Below are 19,687 nucleotides of genomic sequence, written 5' to 3' on the forward strand. Positions count from 1 at the left end.
TCTTCTTAAACCTCCAAGTCCCATAGGAGCCTGAGGTGATTACCCGAACCACCATATTCAGATCCCCGAGAGGTCCCCCGAGAGGCAAGAGGTAGTTCAAGGTGCCTAGTTTTGGTTAGGTGCAGACTGCGGTCGTGCCAAGCGCAAGAAGAGAGTCGATCCAACAACGCAACGTGATCCATTGTCATCGCCATCGCCATCGCCATCGCCATCGCCATTGCCTTTCTAACACCAGATCTTCAGTTGCACCCATCCAGCTCTTCAATCTCGCTGAAACCACCGGCAAGGCCACACTGTCGTTGGCCGTGCAAGGCAGCTAGCTCTTTGACTCTTTGGCTCGCCCCTCACGGTCCAGTCCAGAAGAAGTGCCAGCGCTCGTAGGTAGAAAAAAGTGAGTGGAAGAGGCGGACCTCAAAGTTCGGACGACGACGCGTCAGTCCAAGTGACGCGAACCTGCCAAGTCGGAAGGTACTTTCCGGGAGCCATTCACTATCGGTGTTTCTTTCTTCTGGGCCCATACATACACCCACAACAAGAAGACAACAAACACTCAACAAGCTGGGGCGTCCTATACGTCGTAGAATGCGAAACTCCGACGACACCAATCGCAAGAAGAAGCTGATCCCCGAACTCGGTTTCTGCGAAGAGGTGGCGCTAGTGGTGTGGAGAAGTAGAAGAAGAAGAAGAGGAGATAGCAGGCAGCCGTCGTCCAAGCTGCAGACAGAGAATTTCATCGCGAGGGAGAAGATGAGGCTTAGGGCGAACATGTGCCAGCAACAAGCAACGCTCCCTTCCATTGCTGTGGTGGGTGTCAAGCCCGCGAGTTGGAGACGGGAAGATGCGCGCCAAGCTGGAGGCCAGTGTTTTCTAGCCTAGCCAGAGCCTGCTCGACCATTGAGAACTCGGAGCCAAGTTGGATGAAGATCAGATCTGGATCTGATACTTGAGTCTGTCAACTAGTCAGTAAGTAAGTTTCTCCTCTGTCCAGCAGTCACACATACCTACCTTCCCCATCAGCCATACCCAGCCCCCCCACACACAGCCCTTATGCACAACCGTCCGGCAAGCCCAGTCTTTCCGGTCTCGAGTCCACGACCGGGAGGGCTGTAGGCATACCCTAGATCGCAAATAACCCCAAATTGCCGAAGAATAATGCATCCCAACGACAACACCCATGCAGAGATCTGTGGAATATACCATCGGCGATCAAGTCTCCTTCGTCCGTGTGGAATAGCAGTTCTTACATCTCCCCATTCATGCACTTGATATCTCGCCCTGGCTGGTGAGATCCCGGGGCATACACCTCTTACACACAATTGTCCGGCAAGCCCAGTCTTTCCGGTGTCGAGTCCACGACCGGGAGGGCTGTAGGACCCTAGATCGAAAAGGAAATCCCACATGCCGAAGAACAACGTGTCGTGTCTCTCCAGCGATGCGGAGATCTGTAGAATATCTACCTTCGGCGATCAAGTTTCCTTCGTCGTTTGGAATAGCAGTTCTTACATTCCTTCGCTCACTTCCCCCCATTCATCATTTCTCTCTTGGCTGTTGAGGGTTCGAGGGAAACAAAGAGCACTTGCTTCAATGATGAAAACCATTGATACATAAACTGTGAAACAACCACTTGCTCGCAAGGCGAAGAGGGGGTTCATGAACACCATACTGAAAAGAATCCGATACGAAGCAAGTGCTTGAAATACTGAGGATGACCGAAGCGTTCAATTGGTTTGGAAGAGCAGATGCTAACACTGATTGCAACGCAACAGGAGACGACTACCCAAAGGTCAACAGCAACCACACCATGATTGGAGAGCAGCAACCACCACCGATGAACTCGACAGCCCGACCAAGACGGTGATGCAGTCAGTTGGCCATCACAACTGGATTGGCTGACTTTCGATTCAGCAATTAACCGTCTTCAACAACAAAAGGGCATGTCTGAGTAGTACCAACGGAAGTGGAGGAACGGAAAAATGCTGGAGGGGTGCGGTATAGGGAAGCCAACCAATGTTCAGACTGAGCTTTGTAGCAATGCCAGTTTTATCACATCTCCAACGAGAAAAGCGAGCAAACACAGCAGGGAATTAGTGGCTCCCTAGTAGCAAGCGGTGTTTTGGAGTCAGACGGGGTCAGTAAGTTGACTTTCCTCCAATCCACAAGTGTTTCCGATGACCGAACAGCCCCAGAGCATTTTCATGATGAACACCCTCACATATGACTACTTCTGAGTTTCTTCGAAGCAATGAAGGCAAATATTGATGAGATCTGATAAAAACGGCACACCACTTGGTTGAAGCACCTCCTCTCCTTTGAAAGGACACTGCTAACAGAGCATACTTTTTCCCGGTAGACCTCTCGATCGCCACTTCGACCCTTGGTCCTGGGTACTGCCTTTAGCCAACACTGTAGCTTGGTAAGCAGGGCACTTCCAGCTAATGTGAAGACTTGCTCCATGATGAAGACCACTGCAAAGCATCTGTAAACCGAAAGGTTGATGGTGACAGGCAACAATAAACCATATAAACCAAATAAGAACGCTCTGAAAACAGCATGACTGTGCATGTCCTTGTAGATCACCATTTCTTCGGGCAGTACGGATGATAACCACATGTACCCGTATTTAAAGCAGGACTTGCGACTGGAGCGGATGTAGGCCACTGAGGTGGTAAGAAAGAATCAACATCGTCGCTTGGTAGAACACTTGTCAGTACTCCTTTGGAGTTTGCCGTTTCCTTAGCGAGTACAGATGCTGACCATATTCGACCACGTTTGAGGAGGACTCGATGCCTATGTGGGCTATCACGAGCGTAATGGCACCGCCTCCACGTCCGGAGCCCACCCAGTAGGCCCGTGATATATCCGGGTTGAACAGGGCTGCGGAATTAGGGAAGACGAGGATCAAGCTGGTTAGAAAACGAAAAAAAGAGAGGCGGCATCGTGAACGTATTCAGGCTGGTTGGACTCGGCTGAGGCATTGTGGAAGACGCCACCACAAAAGGCTAGCTGGACAAGAAAAGCAAGATATTTCAGGTAGAAAGGAAATTGGGAAAGGCTGTGAGATAGATTGAGAAGGGCGTCAAAATTGATGCTGGATGGACATGCGGGTGAAAGCTTTTCGTCTAGGGAAAGAAGATACCTTGCCCGTTCCGAGCTTCACTTATGGCCTTTGTGAAGTAGCCGAAGAGGCAACGTAAGTACAGAGTATGGGTGGTGAAGAGTGAGGGGCGGAAGGGTAGGTAGATGGTGATTTGGATGTTTGGAGGTATAGCTCATGCCTGTCAACGCAGTTGGGAAGTTGGAATGCAGTGAGCGATTGCACCCTCAACTGGGACAACTGGGACCTCGGTTGGACACGAGAGGACATTCAGGGTTGCAATATCGGTACTATTCTATTTAATTGATGCAGCATTAGTGTGGAAGTCTGTTAGTACACTAACTTCAACCTAACTGTGTCTCCTACTCTTCTGGCCCGTGCACCAGCGCCTCCTGTGCCTGCCGAGGCCTGCGTGCTGCGCCTCTTTTCCTGTCATTTCTGTCGGTCGCACGGCGGACAGTGAGCGGCAAGTTCCATTCTTAGAAGCACGGATCACACCCTCCCAGAAAAAAAAAACACGACGAAGGAGGCAGTGCAGAATGCTGACATGATTGAAGGAGTGAAGATCGCGCCAATCGTTCTCCTGTAGATCATGGATTGGCTGGTCAGGACGGTTTTTGTGGAATTTGGGGGGCAAGCAGAGGCCTGCGAAGCGGAAGAGCCACCAGGATTTTTAGCGAGCAGCGGACGAAGCTGAAGGTCGGGAGGTCAAAGTTCACAAAATATGGGAAGATCAATTGTTGATTCGTTGACTCGACTCGACACATTCAATTCGCAAATAAGATGCAAAGTTGAAGATAAAAGTTGAGGCGTGAAACTGGACCCGCAGTTTCGGATGCTGGCATCCGGACGTCATTTAGGTTTGGAAGCAAAACACTGACTGACTGTGTGGACATTCGACACAAGTTTCAAACGGGTGGCACTGGAGATTTCAAGATTGAGCGATAGGGTAGAGGCAATTGAGATATCCTGGGGGTGTAACAACTCGCGGCAGGCGGTCTACCTGTGTGTCGCTTGAAGCTCAATTTCAAGATGCATGCACAAATCGGGGGGATCGTCTCTGCGTTTCATGTTGCGATTGCTTTCAGGAGTTCAGTCATGTCAGAGTAGCATTCTTGTCATTGATTTCAATTGAAGGGGAAGATGAAGATGAAAAAGAAGAATATGTAGAAAACCGATACCAACATACACGAATTGTGCTTCACGTCATAACCCATCATGGTCGCCAACTTGACTGATGGAATTGAAATCGAAATGGGCACAAAAAAGTTGGCCAAAGGGTGTCCGCCAAGCTGCCAAGCTGCCCAGATTTCCAGGAGACAGCCGCCCATGCCTCCAGTGCCGCGAGCATTATGTACCCCTGATGCGCCAAGCCGGCTCCACTGCAAACAAGCTCACACCAAGCAAAGCGGGACCCGCTCGAGCCCGCTGGGCCGAGAAGGTGTCGTCGATCAACCAAGCTTCTTGCTGCTGTGCCAAATCCAAGCTTTGCTTCAGTTGGGACCAAGGCTTGTCGATCGCGCGGATTGGATGATAAGAGATCTCTTGGAAAGGCTTAACAAACAACGAGGCGTTTTTTGGCCATCGTTGTTGCATTTTATCATCGTCTTTTGTACAGTAGGTAGCGTAGAAATACGAAGAGACGGAGCATGACAGAAAACAGAAAACGGGAAATCCGGGAAATAACGTCGGGGAATTTCAGTTGGAGGGTGCCAATTGTTCTGAGCGGCACTACGGTAACATCAGCCAGCCAGAGTCCCAGCTGAGCCAGACTGCGAAGAAGTGCGAACGTGCCGGAATTGGGGTTGTGACTCCGCCTACCTACCCTTCCCGTATCGGGCGTTGGCGTGTGTGCCGCTGCTGTTGTGAGCGCCAAACGACCTGGAGAAAAAACAAAAGAAGAGATACCAAATCAATGTGCGCTTTGAAGCTAGGTCGACGCTTTGGCAGTAATTGAAAGTGATGAACGTCAACCGCCAACCAGGGAAACATGTTCATCCTTCATTCTCCATCTTCATCCCACATTTCCCTCAGCCCCCCTATCTCAACCAACGGAATGCTTGAAATGGCAGGCCGGCGGAAGTGGCGTCGGACATTCCCTCCTCTTCTGGACGGCCATGTCACGTGCCATCGGGATCATCGATCGAGTTCCCTTGAACTTCTCCTTGAAGGGTTCAATCTTTTGGTCGCCAGAGAACGAACGAACCGATCGATTTCAGCCAAACAATCGAACCCCCTGGGCCGGTCGCTCAATGCCCGTTCCTTCCTCGGTTGGTCCACAATGCTGGTTGTCTGCCCCAGGTTCGGTAGAACTTCCACGACTCCTCCCAGAGAAAAAGGGTAGGTCCTCTCTGGAGACGAGTCCACACATTGTCAACAGGCGAAATGAAGATGGCACACGGATACTGCAACGGTGCGATGGCGGTCAACGGCCTTTGAATCTGGTCAACATGGTGATGCACACGGGATTTACATGCATGCTGCATCGACTTTGATGGAATCCCGGCAGTAGCAAACGAAGCCGTGTTGTGGCCGTTGGCGTATCAATAACAATCCAATTCAATGTGTTTCTGTGTCTCCAGACATGAGCGACGAAACTGGGCAAAGAGGAATCCAGAACTCCTCCCCCAATGTCTGATCATCCCTGCGTTTACGAATTACACTACGCTACCAATCCCACATGCGACGAAACCCACTCCCCATGTAGATGACTCCACTTGTCGGTTTCGAGTCCATCTTTTACGGTGCCGTGTGGCGTTGGAGACATGTTGAAGGCCAGAACACTGGAAAGCTCCCGAAAGGAAAAACATGATGGTTGGCCGGTGAGGTCGGCGACACAGAGATTAGGTTGCCAGTGTGATGATGGTCGCATCATTGATAGGTAGTTGGACGATTTCGCGAGTCTGTGCTGCTGTCAACTGTTTGGCGTAGGTAGAGGCCCCTTCCACTGCACTGCATCGTCTGCTGCAGCAGGCATGCGTGAGCGGACTGGAGACATCGATGGGCCCGTAGGTTGCTGGGGTTCTTGACCCACTCCCTCCCCTCCCCACCACACCACCGGGCTGACCGGCCAATAGCGGACCCACCACGACACACACGCTGACGCACAGACCAACTTGGTCTCCATTTCCACGCTTGCCAATCTCCGTTGCCTTCTTCTTTCCTCCTTTTTCCACCGCATGTCCCCCCCCCAAGTCCTGAGCTGTTTCCATTTTCCATTTCCTCCATTTTCTCTCCATTCACTCACTCCTGCCCATCCACCCAAAATCATCCATAGAAGGGGGCTGAACACATCACAGAGGTCTTTCGCTACTGCCTCTTTTCATTCGATCTCTTCCCACACTCTTTAAACAACATAATTACACGATAAACTCGGCCGACAGCTGGAGGATAATTCCCGACATACTTTACGCTGTACTATCTTCACCCATTTTCTGCGCCGAATAGAACACCGCCTTTAATCAACACTTTGACACACAGCAAAAATGGTTACCTCTAAAGCCGCCATTGTCGCGGGCCTCACCCTTGCGGGCCAGGCTTCCGCTGCTCTCCAGCCCATTGTCATGAAGGTAGGCATACCACCACCGTCGCACCCACGAAACGCCTCCAATGCTAACCACACTCGATTCCACAGGGCAGCAAGTTCTTCTACGAGAACGGCACCCAGTTCTACATCAAGGGTATTGCCTACCAGCAGGATGCTGCTGGCGCTGGTGGTGAGACAACCACTGGTACCTTCAAGGATCCTCTCGCCGACGCGGCCGCCTGCAAGCGTGATGTTCCCATCATGGCCGCCGCTGGCACCAACGCCATCCGTACCTACGCCATTGACCCTACTGCCGACCACAGCGCCTGCATGAAGCTCCTCGACGAGGCCGGTATCTACGTCATCAGCGATTTGTCCGAGCCCTCCACCTCCATCAACCGCGACGACCCCAGGTGGGACGTCACTCTCTACAAGCGCTACACCGCCGTTATCGACGAGATGAGCAAGTACAGCAACGTCATCGGTTTCTTCGCCGGTAACGAGGTTTCCAACAACGCCACCAACACCGACGCTTCTGCGTACGTCAAGGCTGCTGTCCGTGACTCCAAGAACTACATCAAGAGCAACGTCAAGCGTTGGATGGGTGTTGGCTATGCCGCCAACGACGACGCTAAGATCCGTTCCGAGATGGCGCACTTCTTCAACTGCGGCAACCAGAGCGAGGCCATCGACTTCTGGGGCTACAACATCTACGAGTGGTGCGGTCACAACACCATCCAGGGCTCCGGCTACCAGGACCAGATCGACTTCTTCAAGAACTACTCCGTCCCCGTCTTCTTCGCCGAGTACGGTTGCAACATCCCCAACGGTGCTGACGGCCGTATCTTCGAGGAGACCACCGCCCTTTACTCTGATGCTATGACTGACGTCTTCTCTGGCGGTATCGTCTACATGTACTTCGAGGAGGACAACGACTATGGTCTCGTCAAGGTTTCCGGCAACAGCGCTAAGACCATGAAGAACTACGACAAGCTCAAGGCCAACGTCCTCGCCGCCAAGCCCAAGGCCGTCGAACTCGATTCCTACAAGCCCGCCAACGAGCCCGCCGAGTGCCCCGATGTCACCTCCAACTGGCAGGTCACTGGCAACGCTCTCCCCCCTACTCCCAACGAGAGCCTCTGTGAGTGCATGTACAACTCCCTTACCTGCGTTCCCAACAAGGACGTTAAGCCCACTGCCTACGGTGAGCTCTTCGGCGTCGTCTGCGGCAACGACCCCGCTGCTTGCGCTGGTATCCAGGGCAACGTCTCCACTGGTGTCTACGGCTCCTATGCCATGTGCAACTCCCTCCAGCAGCTCGGCTACGTCATGGACCAGTACTACAAGAACCAGAAGTACGCTTCCACCGCCTGCGACTTCAACGGTCAGGCCTCCGCCAACGGTGCCGCCAAGGCCGACCCTACCTGCTCCGCCGCTCTCAAGAGCGCTGAGGCTGCTAACAAGGTCGCTGCTACCGCCACTGCTGGCACCGGCAACGGTGGTGTCGGTGGTAGCAGCGGTGGTGCTGCTGCCACTAGCTCCTCGTTCGCTGCCCCTGTCGCCATGAAGAGCTTCTTCACCGTTGCTGACATGGCCGTTGGCATGTACGTTGTCATCGCCATGGGCGTTGGTGCCGGCATGGTCATGCTCTAAGCAAGTCAAGTGAGCGAAGGGAGAGTCCGTTGGTTGTTGTATACCCAGGAGATTAGGAGGAAAGCATGTATATGGGGGTTGGTGTGGTCCTTTTTAGATGTCGGTTAGGTTTTTGTGTGTAATAAATTGATGTCTTATGGTACCCGCTCCTGAGCACAAGAAAGAAGCCATTTGCATATGTTGGGAAGTCTAATGAGTCTGATTGTCTCTTTCACCGGCGCACCTTTTTTCCTTTTTTTTTTTTTTTTTTTCTTCTTTTGGTTTGTTTCTGGAAGGGATTGTTGATACCTGGGAAACAGCGTTTAGATTTCTTTCTTTCAGTTTTCCTTAGCACAAAAGGAGGGTTGTTTGTTTGTCTCGGGCGCAGCTGGTCATCACATCACCACTTCTGTAGCCATTGATTATTCTAGGATACCTTTTTTTCTTCAGCAATATCAACAACGACAGTTGAATAACATTGCATTGTCTTTTGCCCTCAACATGGTGTTTGTAGAGTCTTAACTTGACTTGAAAAGCGCACGCCTTCCTCCGTCTCTTGTCTCTTCCTGTTGCGTGATGTGATGTCTTTGTCGTTACCTCAGTCTTTACTTGCCTACCCTCTCGACATTTGCCCGGACAGACAGACAACCTATCGAAGTAAAACGCCTCGCCCGTCAGGCCATCCCGAGTCCATCCAACCAGCCAGCAAAGAGGAGGAAGGAAAATCACAAAGCGCATCAAACATCCATGCGTGTTCCATGTTTTCGCATTCCCTATGTCGTCAGAGGTTCTCCAGCTGTAAAGTTGACAATCAGTATATGCAGACTTGATGTTTACGCATGTTGTACCGGGCCATCCATTTTCCTGCACAGGGGCATTGAAACCGGCAGATGGCAGATACTAGCAGGAAAATCACAATGGGTACCAACGAAAGGGACCTTGCATCTCTCCAAGCTTGTGGGTGGTATCTGTACCTCTAGGTATGGAGGTATGGGAGGTAAGTAAGTAAGTACCGCTTCAACTAACGCTTCCGGCTCCCTACCTACTTATCGGCACCTCACCGGCACCGCCGTCAAGACTCAAGACTCAACTACATAGCTCCAACGTCGGCCCTACCTACCTAGGAGCATTATCACGACCCCTACAGATTTGCAGCTCATACATACCTAGCTTAATACTAGTCAGGGAAGGGAAGGGAAGGGAAGCAAAGCAAAGCAACATGACTCAACTCAACCGTCCTCGCCGCTGTCCGATATCTCAACTTCTCTATCCATGGACAGACAGCCTTACCTTGTCTTTCGTAACTCGGCTCCCCATGGGTAGGTGGGTAGGTAGTGTTCTCGCTCTCCGGACTGGACCCAGGCTATGTACTGATATTTCGAGCATTCGAGAGTCGGGATGGAAATGTGGTATACTACCTAAGGTATAGTCCTTGTCTTTTTTTTATATTCGCCCTTCGTTGCGTTGATCACTTGGGGCGTCCTTGGAGGTACTGCGTAGAGAGAGATCATGGAGGTCATAGTGTTGTTGGAATCTTGGTTGCTCGATGTAGCATTAGGGCGGGATGGGTAGGTGGCTAGGTAGGTAGAGGTATCTAGAGGTAGGTGGCTATGGTAGGTAGGTTGGCGTTGACTTAGATCGCAGTCCGCAGACAGGAAGTACTGGTGGGGATTGTCCAGTGGTCTCTTCTCGTCGACGTTCTCGACTAAAACTTTTCTTAATCTTTTTCATTCTATACTCTTATCCCCGCCTTTTCCCCTACCAAATGGATTGGACGTAGCAGGTAGTAGACGACATGGACATGGGGATTGACTTGTATGTCGGGCGATGAATGCCAGATGGCGCCAAGCCTTCAAGTCTTGGCAGCACGAGCACGGGCCACCTACACCGCTCGGCGGTTGATTTTGCTCGGTTTGCGCCACAAACTGTCACTTACCCTCCACAACGGACGGCGGGCGGCGCCAAGTGACCAACCAACAACCAACAACCAACCAACCAACCAACCAACCAACCGCTGGCGAAGCTGATCAGGTCGACTGATCAATCCAGACATTCATTTTTCAATACAGCTAGTGAGCAACGCAAAATTAACACAAAAAGACGCTCGCTCTGCTTTTTCTTAGTCCGCCCACCCATATACCTGTATGGTTTCAAGGAGGGCTACTATACACGGGCTCACCAAAAGAGTGGTCAATTTGTCTGTGTGTACTGCTTCTCTTTCTTCTTTTTTATTTTTATTTTTTTTATTTTTTATTTTTTATTTTTCCATCTTTGGATTTTTTATTTTTTTATTTTTTTCATTTTCTTAATTTTTTTTAATTTTTTTTTGAACCACCAACTGTACCACCCTCGCAATCAAAACCAAATCAATCAATCAATCAATCAATTAATCAATCGACGAAAGGCATGTATGCATACATGCGGCTCTTCACCACCGGCCGGCTCCATCACACGCTCCAGCCAACACGTCCGATCAGTGAGTGGTGCCCCACCAAACCCGGATTGACGTCAGGGTGGTCATGATGATAATCCCGCCCGCCCACCGAGTCCCGTAGTGGAGGATGTACATGTATTTGGAGAAGAAGGTTACATCGCGAACTCTTTCCTTTTCCACCGGAATCCCCCTCCCAAGACCCAATACGTCCACTTAGGTGTACGCAGTAAGCCTGCATATACGAGGAGTGACAAGTTTGGAATCCACTTTATGTGCAATATGGAAGCCGCCTGCATGGCGGCCGTGATGGTCATGAGATGGATTAGTAGATGCAATTTGGCGTTGGAGACTACCTCTAGGTACCTACCTACCCAGGGACCGAATCGCTAGATAATCCGTTCAAACACCCACATTAGGCAGTCGACGATGCTCAACTACTGTACATGGGAGTACACAGAAGCGGAAGAAGCAAAAGATCAGCTGTAACGTATCATTATACCACGTGGGTTGAGTAGAGGTAAGAACTAGCACGACCGAGGCAGATACGGACTAACTTACTGACATAAGATAGGTAGCAGTGTCCGAATCGAGGTAAACGATGCGAGACTTTAACCCGATTCGACCCGAGCTGAAAACGATAAAGACCGGTCCGAACAAAAGACACCAGAGTTTGTCCGGCGGTCTCGGCGCGGTGTTCGTAAAAGGTACGGTACCTACAACTACCTCTACGGATCCCTGGGGCCCGATTTCGCCTCATTGGGCGTATACCCGTGTCGAGGAGCCGTATGTAAACCGGATGAGAGATCGACATCTGGAATCATGTCAGCTATGGCTTGGCCCCGGAAGTATGTTGCCGGCCGGACCTTTGAACATTGTCTTCCAGGGACTTGTGTATTTTTTTTTTTTCTTTTTCTCTATTTCGTAAATGGAAGGGATGGAACTAACGTGTGTAGAGGTAGACATATCTTGCCTATCCTTTCGCGACCTTTGCAAGACAGAGGAGGAATCGAAGCATGGAAAAAACCTGTGCCCCCCCCCCCCCCCCCCCCCCCAACACAACAAAAAATCACGAGAAGTCGGTATTTCCATATTGCACCTACACACCGATTGACCGTTGAGGCCTGGCCTGACCTGACCCTCAACCAGCCAGCCCTGTGATACAACCCCGCCATTGTACACTACCTCTACATACGATCCGACGCCTTGCATTACGTACCTATTTTGGTGCACAGGCAGACAGGCAGCCATCAAAAACAGCAGAAAGTGATCCCACCCACACCCTCTTTCCGTCTTCCCCGCATTTCCGGACCCCTTCGAATACGATGTTAGTGGACTGCCCAGGCGGATGTCAGCAAATGGAGGCGCAGAGATCGCCGGCTGCGGAAGCAACGGGAACGGTGAGACTGCGGCTCCATGGTGGGCTTGACTTGGCTTTTTGCTTGGCGGCATTGGCGAATGGGGAAATGATATCATATGCGGTGACATGGACGTCCGACTATACCACCACCATCACCGACCGACATTATTCGTATTGCTGAGCTGAGGTGAACTCGACGGACTCGATCAAGGTGGTATTGGAGTTAATGGAAAAGCAATATCGTATCTGCCGTTGATGCCTTGTGTCTTATGACTAGGTGGTTTCGGCAACACTGGCGGTTTGGACGACGTCGTCTGGGACGACAAGTCTACAGGTACTCTAGCTAACAGTCCAAGACTTCGACGACTTTCGACTGCATACCTACCTCTACCATCCGACCCAATCACGGACTAATGGACCCTTGCATTTGCATTGTTAAAAGGCTGGAACAAACCTGTGCTTCCACGCTGCCGACAGCCGGTCTGATGTCTTGGAAGGAGAGAGATCTTCGATCGTGGAGACCCTTGGGGTCCTTGGCCAAGCACCTCCAGGTATGTATAGTACGAGCTGAAAAAGAAAGCCTACCAACGTTGAAGCCAGTCAGTAGTGTACCACGTCAGTAAATTGCGGGTACCTCGTGTTGAGGCTTGGTACCTATCCAGGTGGTGTGAAAATTACTGAATTCGGACACTCGTGGTGTAAGTGTGTCCGGGGTATGTATCTCACCGTCCACACATACTCCGCCTCGGCCATCTGACATCTCCACGAGATAGATGCTACACTATTTCGAGGTAAGAGTGGATGGATGGGATGTAACCATTTCCCGTTTTGGATCTGATGCGGTGGGAAGCGGAATATCTGCGGTGGGAAACATTGTTGTCAGCCAAGTCGATGATGTCGATCTGGAGTTCTTCAGTGTATATAAGAATCCAGCAAGCTCCTCGAGTTACCTCCTGTTTCTTCCATCTCATCATCACCATCATTCAACCACACAAACAAAACAAGTTTCACCCTCCAAAGACCAAAAGCCAAAGACAACTCTTTACCTATCCTCCACCAACAACAACACACTCAACCAAACTAAAAATGCAACTCACCACCCTCCTCGCCCTCGCCACCGCGGCCGTGGTCCCGGCCCTCGGCGCCGTCATCCCCAGAGCCGTCGGCAAAGCCACCGTCCTCAACCACTGCTCCTTCCCCGTGACCCTCTGGTCCGTGGGCTCCACCGTCTCGGCGCCCGTCGCCCTCGCCGCGACCAACGGCACCTACAGCGAGGAATTCGTCAAGGACCCCGTGACGGGCGGCAAAGCGCTCAAGATCACCACCACCTCCGACGGCCTGTACACGGGCGCGCCCGAGCTCATCCTTGCGTATTCGCTGGATGGGAGCAACGTCTGGTATGATTTGAGCAGTGTCTTTGGGGACGCGTTCAAGGGACACAAGGTCACGGTGGCGGGCAAGGGAACCGGAAGCTGTGGGGCGATTGAGTGGACGGAGGGAACGCAGCCGGCGGGAAGCCAGACCAAGGTGTGTGGGAGCGCAGGGGATGTGGTGTTGGATTTGTGTGCTGCTTGAAGGACCTGCCCCATGGGTAGAGGTATGGAGAGGATCAAGGAAGGATCAGGGGGAGGATCTAATATGGCTGTACATGTATGACGGAGGGAGATTGAAACGACATGAAAGGAAGACCCGGACGAAACAGATACGACTTATGGATGGCATGAAAACACAATCGAAGGACGGAGAAGTACATATTTCCAATAACGAATTAAGCACATAATAACACATCTTTTAACATCTATATCATTGCCATCGACTCCCACATCAGCACATGTAAACCTCAACACGATTCCATTCCCCCCTTTGTATTCCCACCGCCGAGTGTCCTCCCCATACATCCCGTGCATCTTCCTTCCCTTTCTCTATCCCCTTTAGCCCTTGCCGACCCTAACCCTCCTCCTCCGAACACTCCGACCGACCCCTGAAGAGTCCCCACCCGATAACATGGACCGCCCGGCATCACAATCCACCACCGTAAAAACCTTTCAAGACATCGCCACCACAGTTCCACGCACTCATAAACCCAAATTCTAGCTACTCCCTTCAACAAACAAGGCAGCTTGCAACAGCTGCCCGGCTAGCTCAATCGGTAGAGCGTGAGACTCTTAATCTCAAGGTTGTGGGTTCGACCCCCACGTCGGGCTCAATTCCCGATGTTCCCAGCATTGCAATCTGGGACAACATCATCATTTTTGCCTCTTTTTCTTCTATTTTTCCAGCCTTTTGGTTCTTTTCTTGTTGGCTTGGGTAGAGGTAGGCTGGGTGGAGTCTTTCTTTCCGGTTTACGTGGATATACGGGAAGACATGTTGACGGATGGGAGATGGGCATGGTGCATGATAGAGGCATCGATTCCGACCAAGATATTGCATCTCATTTTGTGACCAGCTACTCCTGCTTGCCTTCCCTCGCCAGTCAACACTGCAGTCTTTGACGACTTTGTCCGAGGAGCATTTCAAGCCGCCAGATCAGCGGAGACAGCACAATGAACCGTTGTTTTAGATCTGTAAGGGCATGTGATGGTCTCTTTTACTCTCCCACGTCACAGAAACATGCGATCTGCTTTCAGACTGTTGAAGACTGTTGCATACATAGATCACTTGTTACGCTCCTTATATTCCCGCTGCGGTATACACATCTATCGAAGGAAATCTCCCACTTTCTCTTTCACTCCTTCCTCTTCCTCAATCAACAAGTTCACCACCACTCTCGTTTACCCTCGTAATCACTCGCTTCACTTCGACACACTTCCACACAGACACCAACGGTTATTCCTCTCAGTACTCCTTTGATGCCAGCCCATAGTTGGGCATTTCCTTAAACCACCCTCGTAACCACTCGCTTCAACACACTTCCACACAGACACCAACGGTTATCCCTCTCGGGACTTCCTTTGCGGCCCGTAGTTGGGCATTTTCCTTGAACCATCCCCTGTGCCTCGTCATACTTGTAGGCATGGAATTCGATTCCAGCCACCACCCAAGCGACGGCAACAAGAAAGCCCGGAACGTTTGGCCTCGTTCTGCAGCATCTCGGCATGTTCCTGCCTCTCTTTGAATGCCCTTAGTCCACACCCATATCGTCAACCCACGTTCCTTGGGCGGCCTTGGCCGCGGCCGCTTCCTCCTCCTCCTTCTTCTTCTTGGCCTTCCATTGGGCCACCACTATCTTCTCTGCCAGTTGCCGGACCGAGCTCTCCAGCTGCTCTTCCTGCTTGCCAGTGAGTTTCTGGCCGAGGGACTTGGGCGGGGTGCCGGGTTCGTCACTGGATTGATGGAAATGTAAGTGAGTTGAGCTTTACTCGCGATCATGTGGATGATTTAACATGCACCATGGGCGCGCGCGCGCGTGTGTGTGTGTGTGTTTTTGGATGGAAGGCCTGGCTCAAAGGCTGATCCACTGGTGCCAGTGTCTTTTCTTTTGTGCGAGGTATGTCGGCGTCCCCTTGGGAACTTGAACCGAGAATAACGGACAAGCCAGGGGGAATGAGGCCACTGTCAATGATAAAAAAGTCACTCACCAGTCTATGGGCAACGTGTGGTGTTCTGGTCTCGCCGGCCTTCTTCCTGGTCTCATCTTGAGTCTGGTATTCCCTATGTCAGAAGCTGCAAGCTAGAGGCGTACGCGGCAGGTAGGGAAACTAACTCGTAGGCGGGCGGTGGTGAAGCAGTTTACTTCTTGGGAGATGCGTTCTCCAAAGTACAAAACCTCTGCTGAAAACGACAATATCAGTAAAAGGTTAGACGTCGAGAAGGTTGTGGATGAAGGGTGACTCGGGGTACGAACGAGGATTGGTTGTGAGGAGAGTGCTTGAGAGAACTCGTGAATTGGTTGGGCGCTCAGAAAATTTTCACAATTCAGGAAGAAGTTCGCGTTAAATACTGAAGACACTGTAGGCTGTCCACTTGGACGTCTCTCGAGACGGGATGGAAGTCGCGTTCCTAAAGCGCGGGCCTGCCTGGCAATCAAGCAGTTGGGGCTACCAGAGTCCAGACTCACCCCGCGGCTGCCCATGCTGGGTACCTCTATGACCTTGGAGCAATCTCGTAGCCTGAAGCTCGGCTCCATGTCTTTGAGCAATGAATGGAAGGCACGCCCCTAAAAGGTTGTGACAGTTTGCGGATTGGGAGTGCTGCTATGTGCCCCTGGTGATCCGCAAGATACCTCTATCTCTACTGTACTGGCTAACCCGCCAGCCGCATGACAGAGCAAGCATTGCAGCTTCAAATCCCCGGGGGTTCTTCTTTCCTGGAATTGTCCAAAAGTTATCTGGACGTTGTAACTGAAGAACCTTCCACGCTCCCACAAAGTGTCAAGATTCTGGCCTGTCTGGACTACTGATCGCCGACCGCAATCTCGCAAGTTCTGTCTGCTCCTGTCTTTGCCAGACTCAGACGGGAAGGCGCGCCTCTAGAAGCAGGCTGTGGATCGTGACTCGTGAGTGACTCTGGGACATAAGGTGGCCCTCAAGGTACTGGCTAGAGGTACCTAGAGGTAGGGTAATTAGCTGCACAAGATGGCAGGCTGTATCCAGAGCTCCTTCTTTCTTCTTCTGTGGGCATACCTACTAGTGACACTTCAGTCTCTCATACTGCCCTCCTCCCTGGAGGTGCTGGTGCCGTTGGCTTTCGGCCCTTGAAGACCCCGAAAAGAGACCTTGGGTTTCCATCGCATCGACAGATGACAACACTGCAGTGTCCAATGCTCCGTTGGCCCAAGGGTTACCAAACATCACCTCAACAAGTTTTGTTGTCCTGTTGTTCTTTCGTCATCAAGGGTGACTGCCGAACATACCTACCTCTAGAGGTAGCTTTCTTCCCGCGATCGCCGATGATGGAATTGAGAGAGGCTAGCCACAATCTCGCAGGTTTTCCTCCGGTACATGCCCCAGATCTTCACAAGGTGGGAAGGTGCACTTTCTTCCGAGAACGGTTGGACTCTGCGATCACACCGACACTTGACCAGACACTTGTGCATCCTGTTACGTAGGTCTCAAGGCTGCCATGGTTCAACTGCAGAGGGGAGGTGTTCCTGCCCTCTTAACGTTCCTTCATCAGTCATTGCCTCAATGAGCTGCAGACTACCAACTTGTTCCTCGTGCCACTCAGAAATATCTCTTCTCGTAATTGCCACCGTTGGAGAAAGATGGCGTGCTGCCGCTAGAGGTACTAGAGGTAACCAAAGAGGCGCTGGTCATGCGGTAGCGGGTGACGGTCAAGCAATAGAACTATAGAAGAGACTGGAAGCAGAGTCAAGAGTTCCTTCTGCCCTTGAGGGTATGACTGCCCGTTCCCGGAACCTGAGCACTCTCTTTTAAGAAACCGCTCATGAAAGGCCGGGAACCCAGAAGATTCTGTCGGATTTGACCAAGACTGAGTCATGGAGCATCCAGGCTGCATTCCATTATTGGAAGTTCAATCGGTTGGAGCAGGCGCAAGACTTTCAAGCACCCGTAACTTCCACTTTTTAATAGATTCGCAAGACTGGACTGGACTCCGTGATTGGAAATGTCATCGATCAGCGTCTGATCCTGAAGAGTGCCCGATTACAACCTGCAAGTGTCCTCGAGTGCCATGTTAAAAAGTTCAAAGGTAGCCCTCCACAAAAGGCTGATTCTTCAATCTTGAGGTTGTTTTGTGTTGTGAAGACTGGACTTTGACTTTGGCAACCCAATGATCGCGATCGCTCTTGTGCTGGGAACACATGCAATGTTGTCTTGAGGTTGTGAGGCGCCTTGGGTGCAAGCTGAAGACCATACCAGCGTCATGTTTTGTGGCGGCGATGTTGTCCTTTCTGTGGTACCTCCCGTATACAATCACAAAGAGTTTCAGGTTGCTTGAGTTTTCTGCTAGGTGCCACGGTAGAGGTTCGAAACCGACGGCATAGTGCATGGAAAGCTCATTCTCACATGTTGTGAAGTGGTCGGCATCACACCACAGTGGACACAATGATCACGGTGAGCAAGAAGTGGAAAATACCTCTAGAGGTTTTCTGTGTACATTCTTTGGCACCCATTCACTGGGCTTTCCATTCACCGGCACTCCCTTCCAGGCTTCTAGTCTTCTCTGACTTCCGTTTCACCTCTTCCGCTATTAGTACAGAATCAAGCCCATGTTCTGTCGTCGCCCTCCCACCTCTGCCAGAAAAAGAGAGAGAAAGAGAGAAAGAGAGAGACTACAGTACAAGTACACACCTCCTCTCAGCCCCCCGACCAACATGAAGACATCATACCGGCCAACCCAACAAGACGATACACCGGCCACCCAACAAGACATTGCGCCGGCCCCCGGTCACACCAGCAGAGAGAAGAGTCTCGAGGCGAGGCTGGGTACAGGACTAGGGACCAACGTTGAGGGGCCCCTCTTGAGCCCGGACAATGAGGCGGCCTGTCGTTTCCGGACAGTTAGCTGGATGCCTCCAGGAGCTTGATGGTAAGAGGACCGTGTCTGGCCACGGATGAAGATACTTACCCACTTGAAGCTTGGCTATGCGCCGGCCACACCAACAAGCGATTGCTCCCTTGATCCCGCCACCGCCAATTGTTTGGCCTGCCCCATCTGGGAGGCGTTTGTCTTGAGCAACGCGTGCTGGTACTCGACGATATGTCGGCGTTACACTTGCTGACGTGAAAAAAAAGGTCAGAATGGAAGGGAAGAGGGGAAGGGAGGACGAAATAGAAAACAGTGTGGAAATGCTTACGACAGGAGGATGGACGGTCACGCATCCTGAGGCTAGATGAGGACGCCAGACGGCGAGTCTCCTTCGCAGCCTGAATGTTCTTCTTGTCTTCCCCGCTTCTGATCTAACCAAGGGCACGATCAGGTTAGTATTTGAGCAAAGCTCTGTGATGAGGCAGAGGTGAGGACTTGGAAGAGAACAAGGAAAGTGATTACTAACGAAGAAGCAGGAGAAGATAAGCCGGCCCCCGTTGTACTGGGGGTAATGTTGGACACGGGGAGCCGCATTTGCCGCAGGAGGTGGTTAGGACGGTCTGGGTGCACATCCTGGCGGCATCCTCGGTCTTGAGTATGTGCCCTTATGCTTGTGGCATGTTGAATTGATGAAGATGGTGAAAGGAGGAGGAGGAAGGAAAAAAATTCGTGGGGGATGGGGAGAACTTTATTGCCCAGCCAAGCGGGGAAATCGCACGAAAGATTCGTCTCGGTAATGACATACTCAGCTGATGTACTTGGTATTTCGCCCTAATCTGTGTCACACTATGCTTCCACCCAGTTCCAGTGGGTTCCTGTGTATAGGGCACATCCGCCCGGGACAAATCCAAGTGGACCAGCTTGAGGAGCTTCCTATCTCAACCGGGAGAAGAGCTATTTGAACCAGGAAAATTTGGAGAAGTGACTTTTAACATGTTCGAAATCCGTCGTCGAAGTTTGATAGGATCCTATGGTCAGGTTGTAGTTCAAGTTGACGAGTCCTTTGACCGATCTACCTACTCACGACAATCATGTCCCGCAGTAATGTGCCCCGGCCGGAGATGATTCTCCCCGCGTGAGGAGTAGGTACACTCCGAGTTTGTCAGACGACATGCAAGATTGAAGGAAGGAAGGAGCTTCAGACGAGACGACAAC

General features: G+C 51.5%; 6 protein-coding genes and 1 non-coding gene across 7 annotated transcripts; 5 read left to right on the plus strand and 2 right to left on the minus strand.

Annotated features, from left to right (window-relative positions):
- Positions 1-260: 260 nt before the first annotated feature.
- B0T23DRAFT_3864 (uncharacterized protein) lies at positions 261-976 on the minus strand. Its single transcript, XM_062837614.1, has one exon. It carries the CDS (start codon positions 795-797, stop codon positions 345-347), a length of 453 nt encoding a protein of 150 aa, XP_062696542.1. The 5' UTR covers positions 798-976; the 3' UTR covers positions 261-344.
- A 3,397-nt stretch (positions 977-4,373) lies between these two features.
- B0T23DRAFT_294174 (uncharacterized protein) lies at positions 4,374-4,565 on the plus strand (the record flags this gene model as incomplete). The annotated part of the gene is made up of 1 exon (XM_062834280.1): positions 4,374-4,565. A coding segment is annotated over one exon (192 nt), but the record flags the coding sequence as incomplete, so codon positions are not given.
- Positions 4,566-6,232: 1,667 nt separating this feature from the next.
- Positions 6,233-8,533, plus strand: B0T23DRAFT_368794 (putative beta (1-3) glucanosyltransferase gel3p). The gene is made up of 2 exons (XM_062836470.1): positions 6,233-6,663; positions 6,729-8,533. Exons 1-2 carry the CDS (start codon positions 6,580-6,582, stop codon positions 8,271-8,273), a joined length of 1,629 nt encoding a protein of 542 aa, XP_062696544.1. The 5' UTR covers positions 6,233-6,579; the 3' UTR covers positions 8,274-8,533.
- Positions 8,534-12,471: 3,938 nt separating this feature from the next.
- On the plus strand, positions 12,472-13,685 carry B0T23DRAFT_3936 (uncharacterized protein). The gene is made up of 3 exons (XM_062838087.1): positions 12,472-12,594; positions 12,644-12,756; positions 12,817-13,685. The coding sequence occupies exon 3, from the start codon at positions 12,881-12,883 to the stop codon at positions 13,616-13,618; it is 738 nt and encodes a 245-aa protein (XP_062696545.1). The 5' UTR covers positions 12,472-12,594; positions 12,644-12,756; positions 12,817-12,880; the 3' UTR covers positions 13,619-13,685.
- Positions 13,686-14,174: 489 nt separating this feature from the next.
- B0T23DRAFT_t5 lies at positions 14,175-14,247 on the plus strand. The gene has a single exon. It is a non-coding gene; the product is annotated as a tRNA-Lys (tRNA).
- A 917-nt stretch (positions 14,248-15,164) lies between these two features.
- On the minus strand, positions 15,165-15,677 carry B0T23DRAFT_424443 (uncharacterized protein; the record flags this gene model as incomplete). The annotated part of the gene is made up of 2 exons (XM_062839854.1): positions 15,165-15,366; positions 15,622-15,677. The coding sequence occupies 2 exons, from the start codon at positions 15,675-15,677 to the stop codon at positions 15,165-15,167; spliced, it is 258 nt and encodes an 85-aa protein (XP_062696546.1).
- Positions 15,678-17,574: 1,897 nt separating this feature from the next.
- Positions 17,575-17,760, plus strand: B0T23DRAFT_308722 (uncharacterized protein; the record flags this gene model as incomplete). The annotated part of the gene is made up of 1 exon (XM_062834486.1): positions 17,575-17,760. A coding segment is annotated over one exon (186 nt), but the record flags the coding sequence as incomplete, so codon positions are not given.
- Between the last annotated feature and the right edge of the window lie 1,927 nt (positions 17,761-19,687).

The sequence above is a fragment of the Neurospora hispaniola genome, assembly GCF_033458365.1.
Source record: "Neurospora hispaniola strain FGSC 10403 chromosome Unknown B0T23scaffold_1, whole genome shotgun sequence".
Taxonomy (NCBI): domain Eukaryota; kingdom Fungi; phylum Ascomycota; class Sordariomycetes; order Sordariales; family Sordariaceae; genus Neurospora; species Neurospora hispaniola.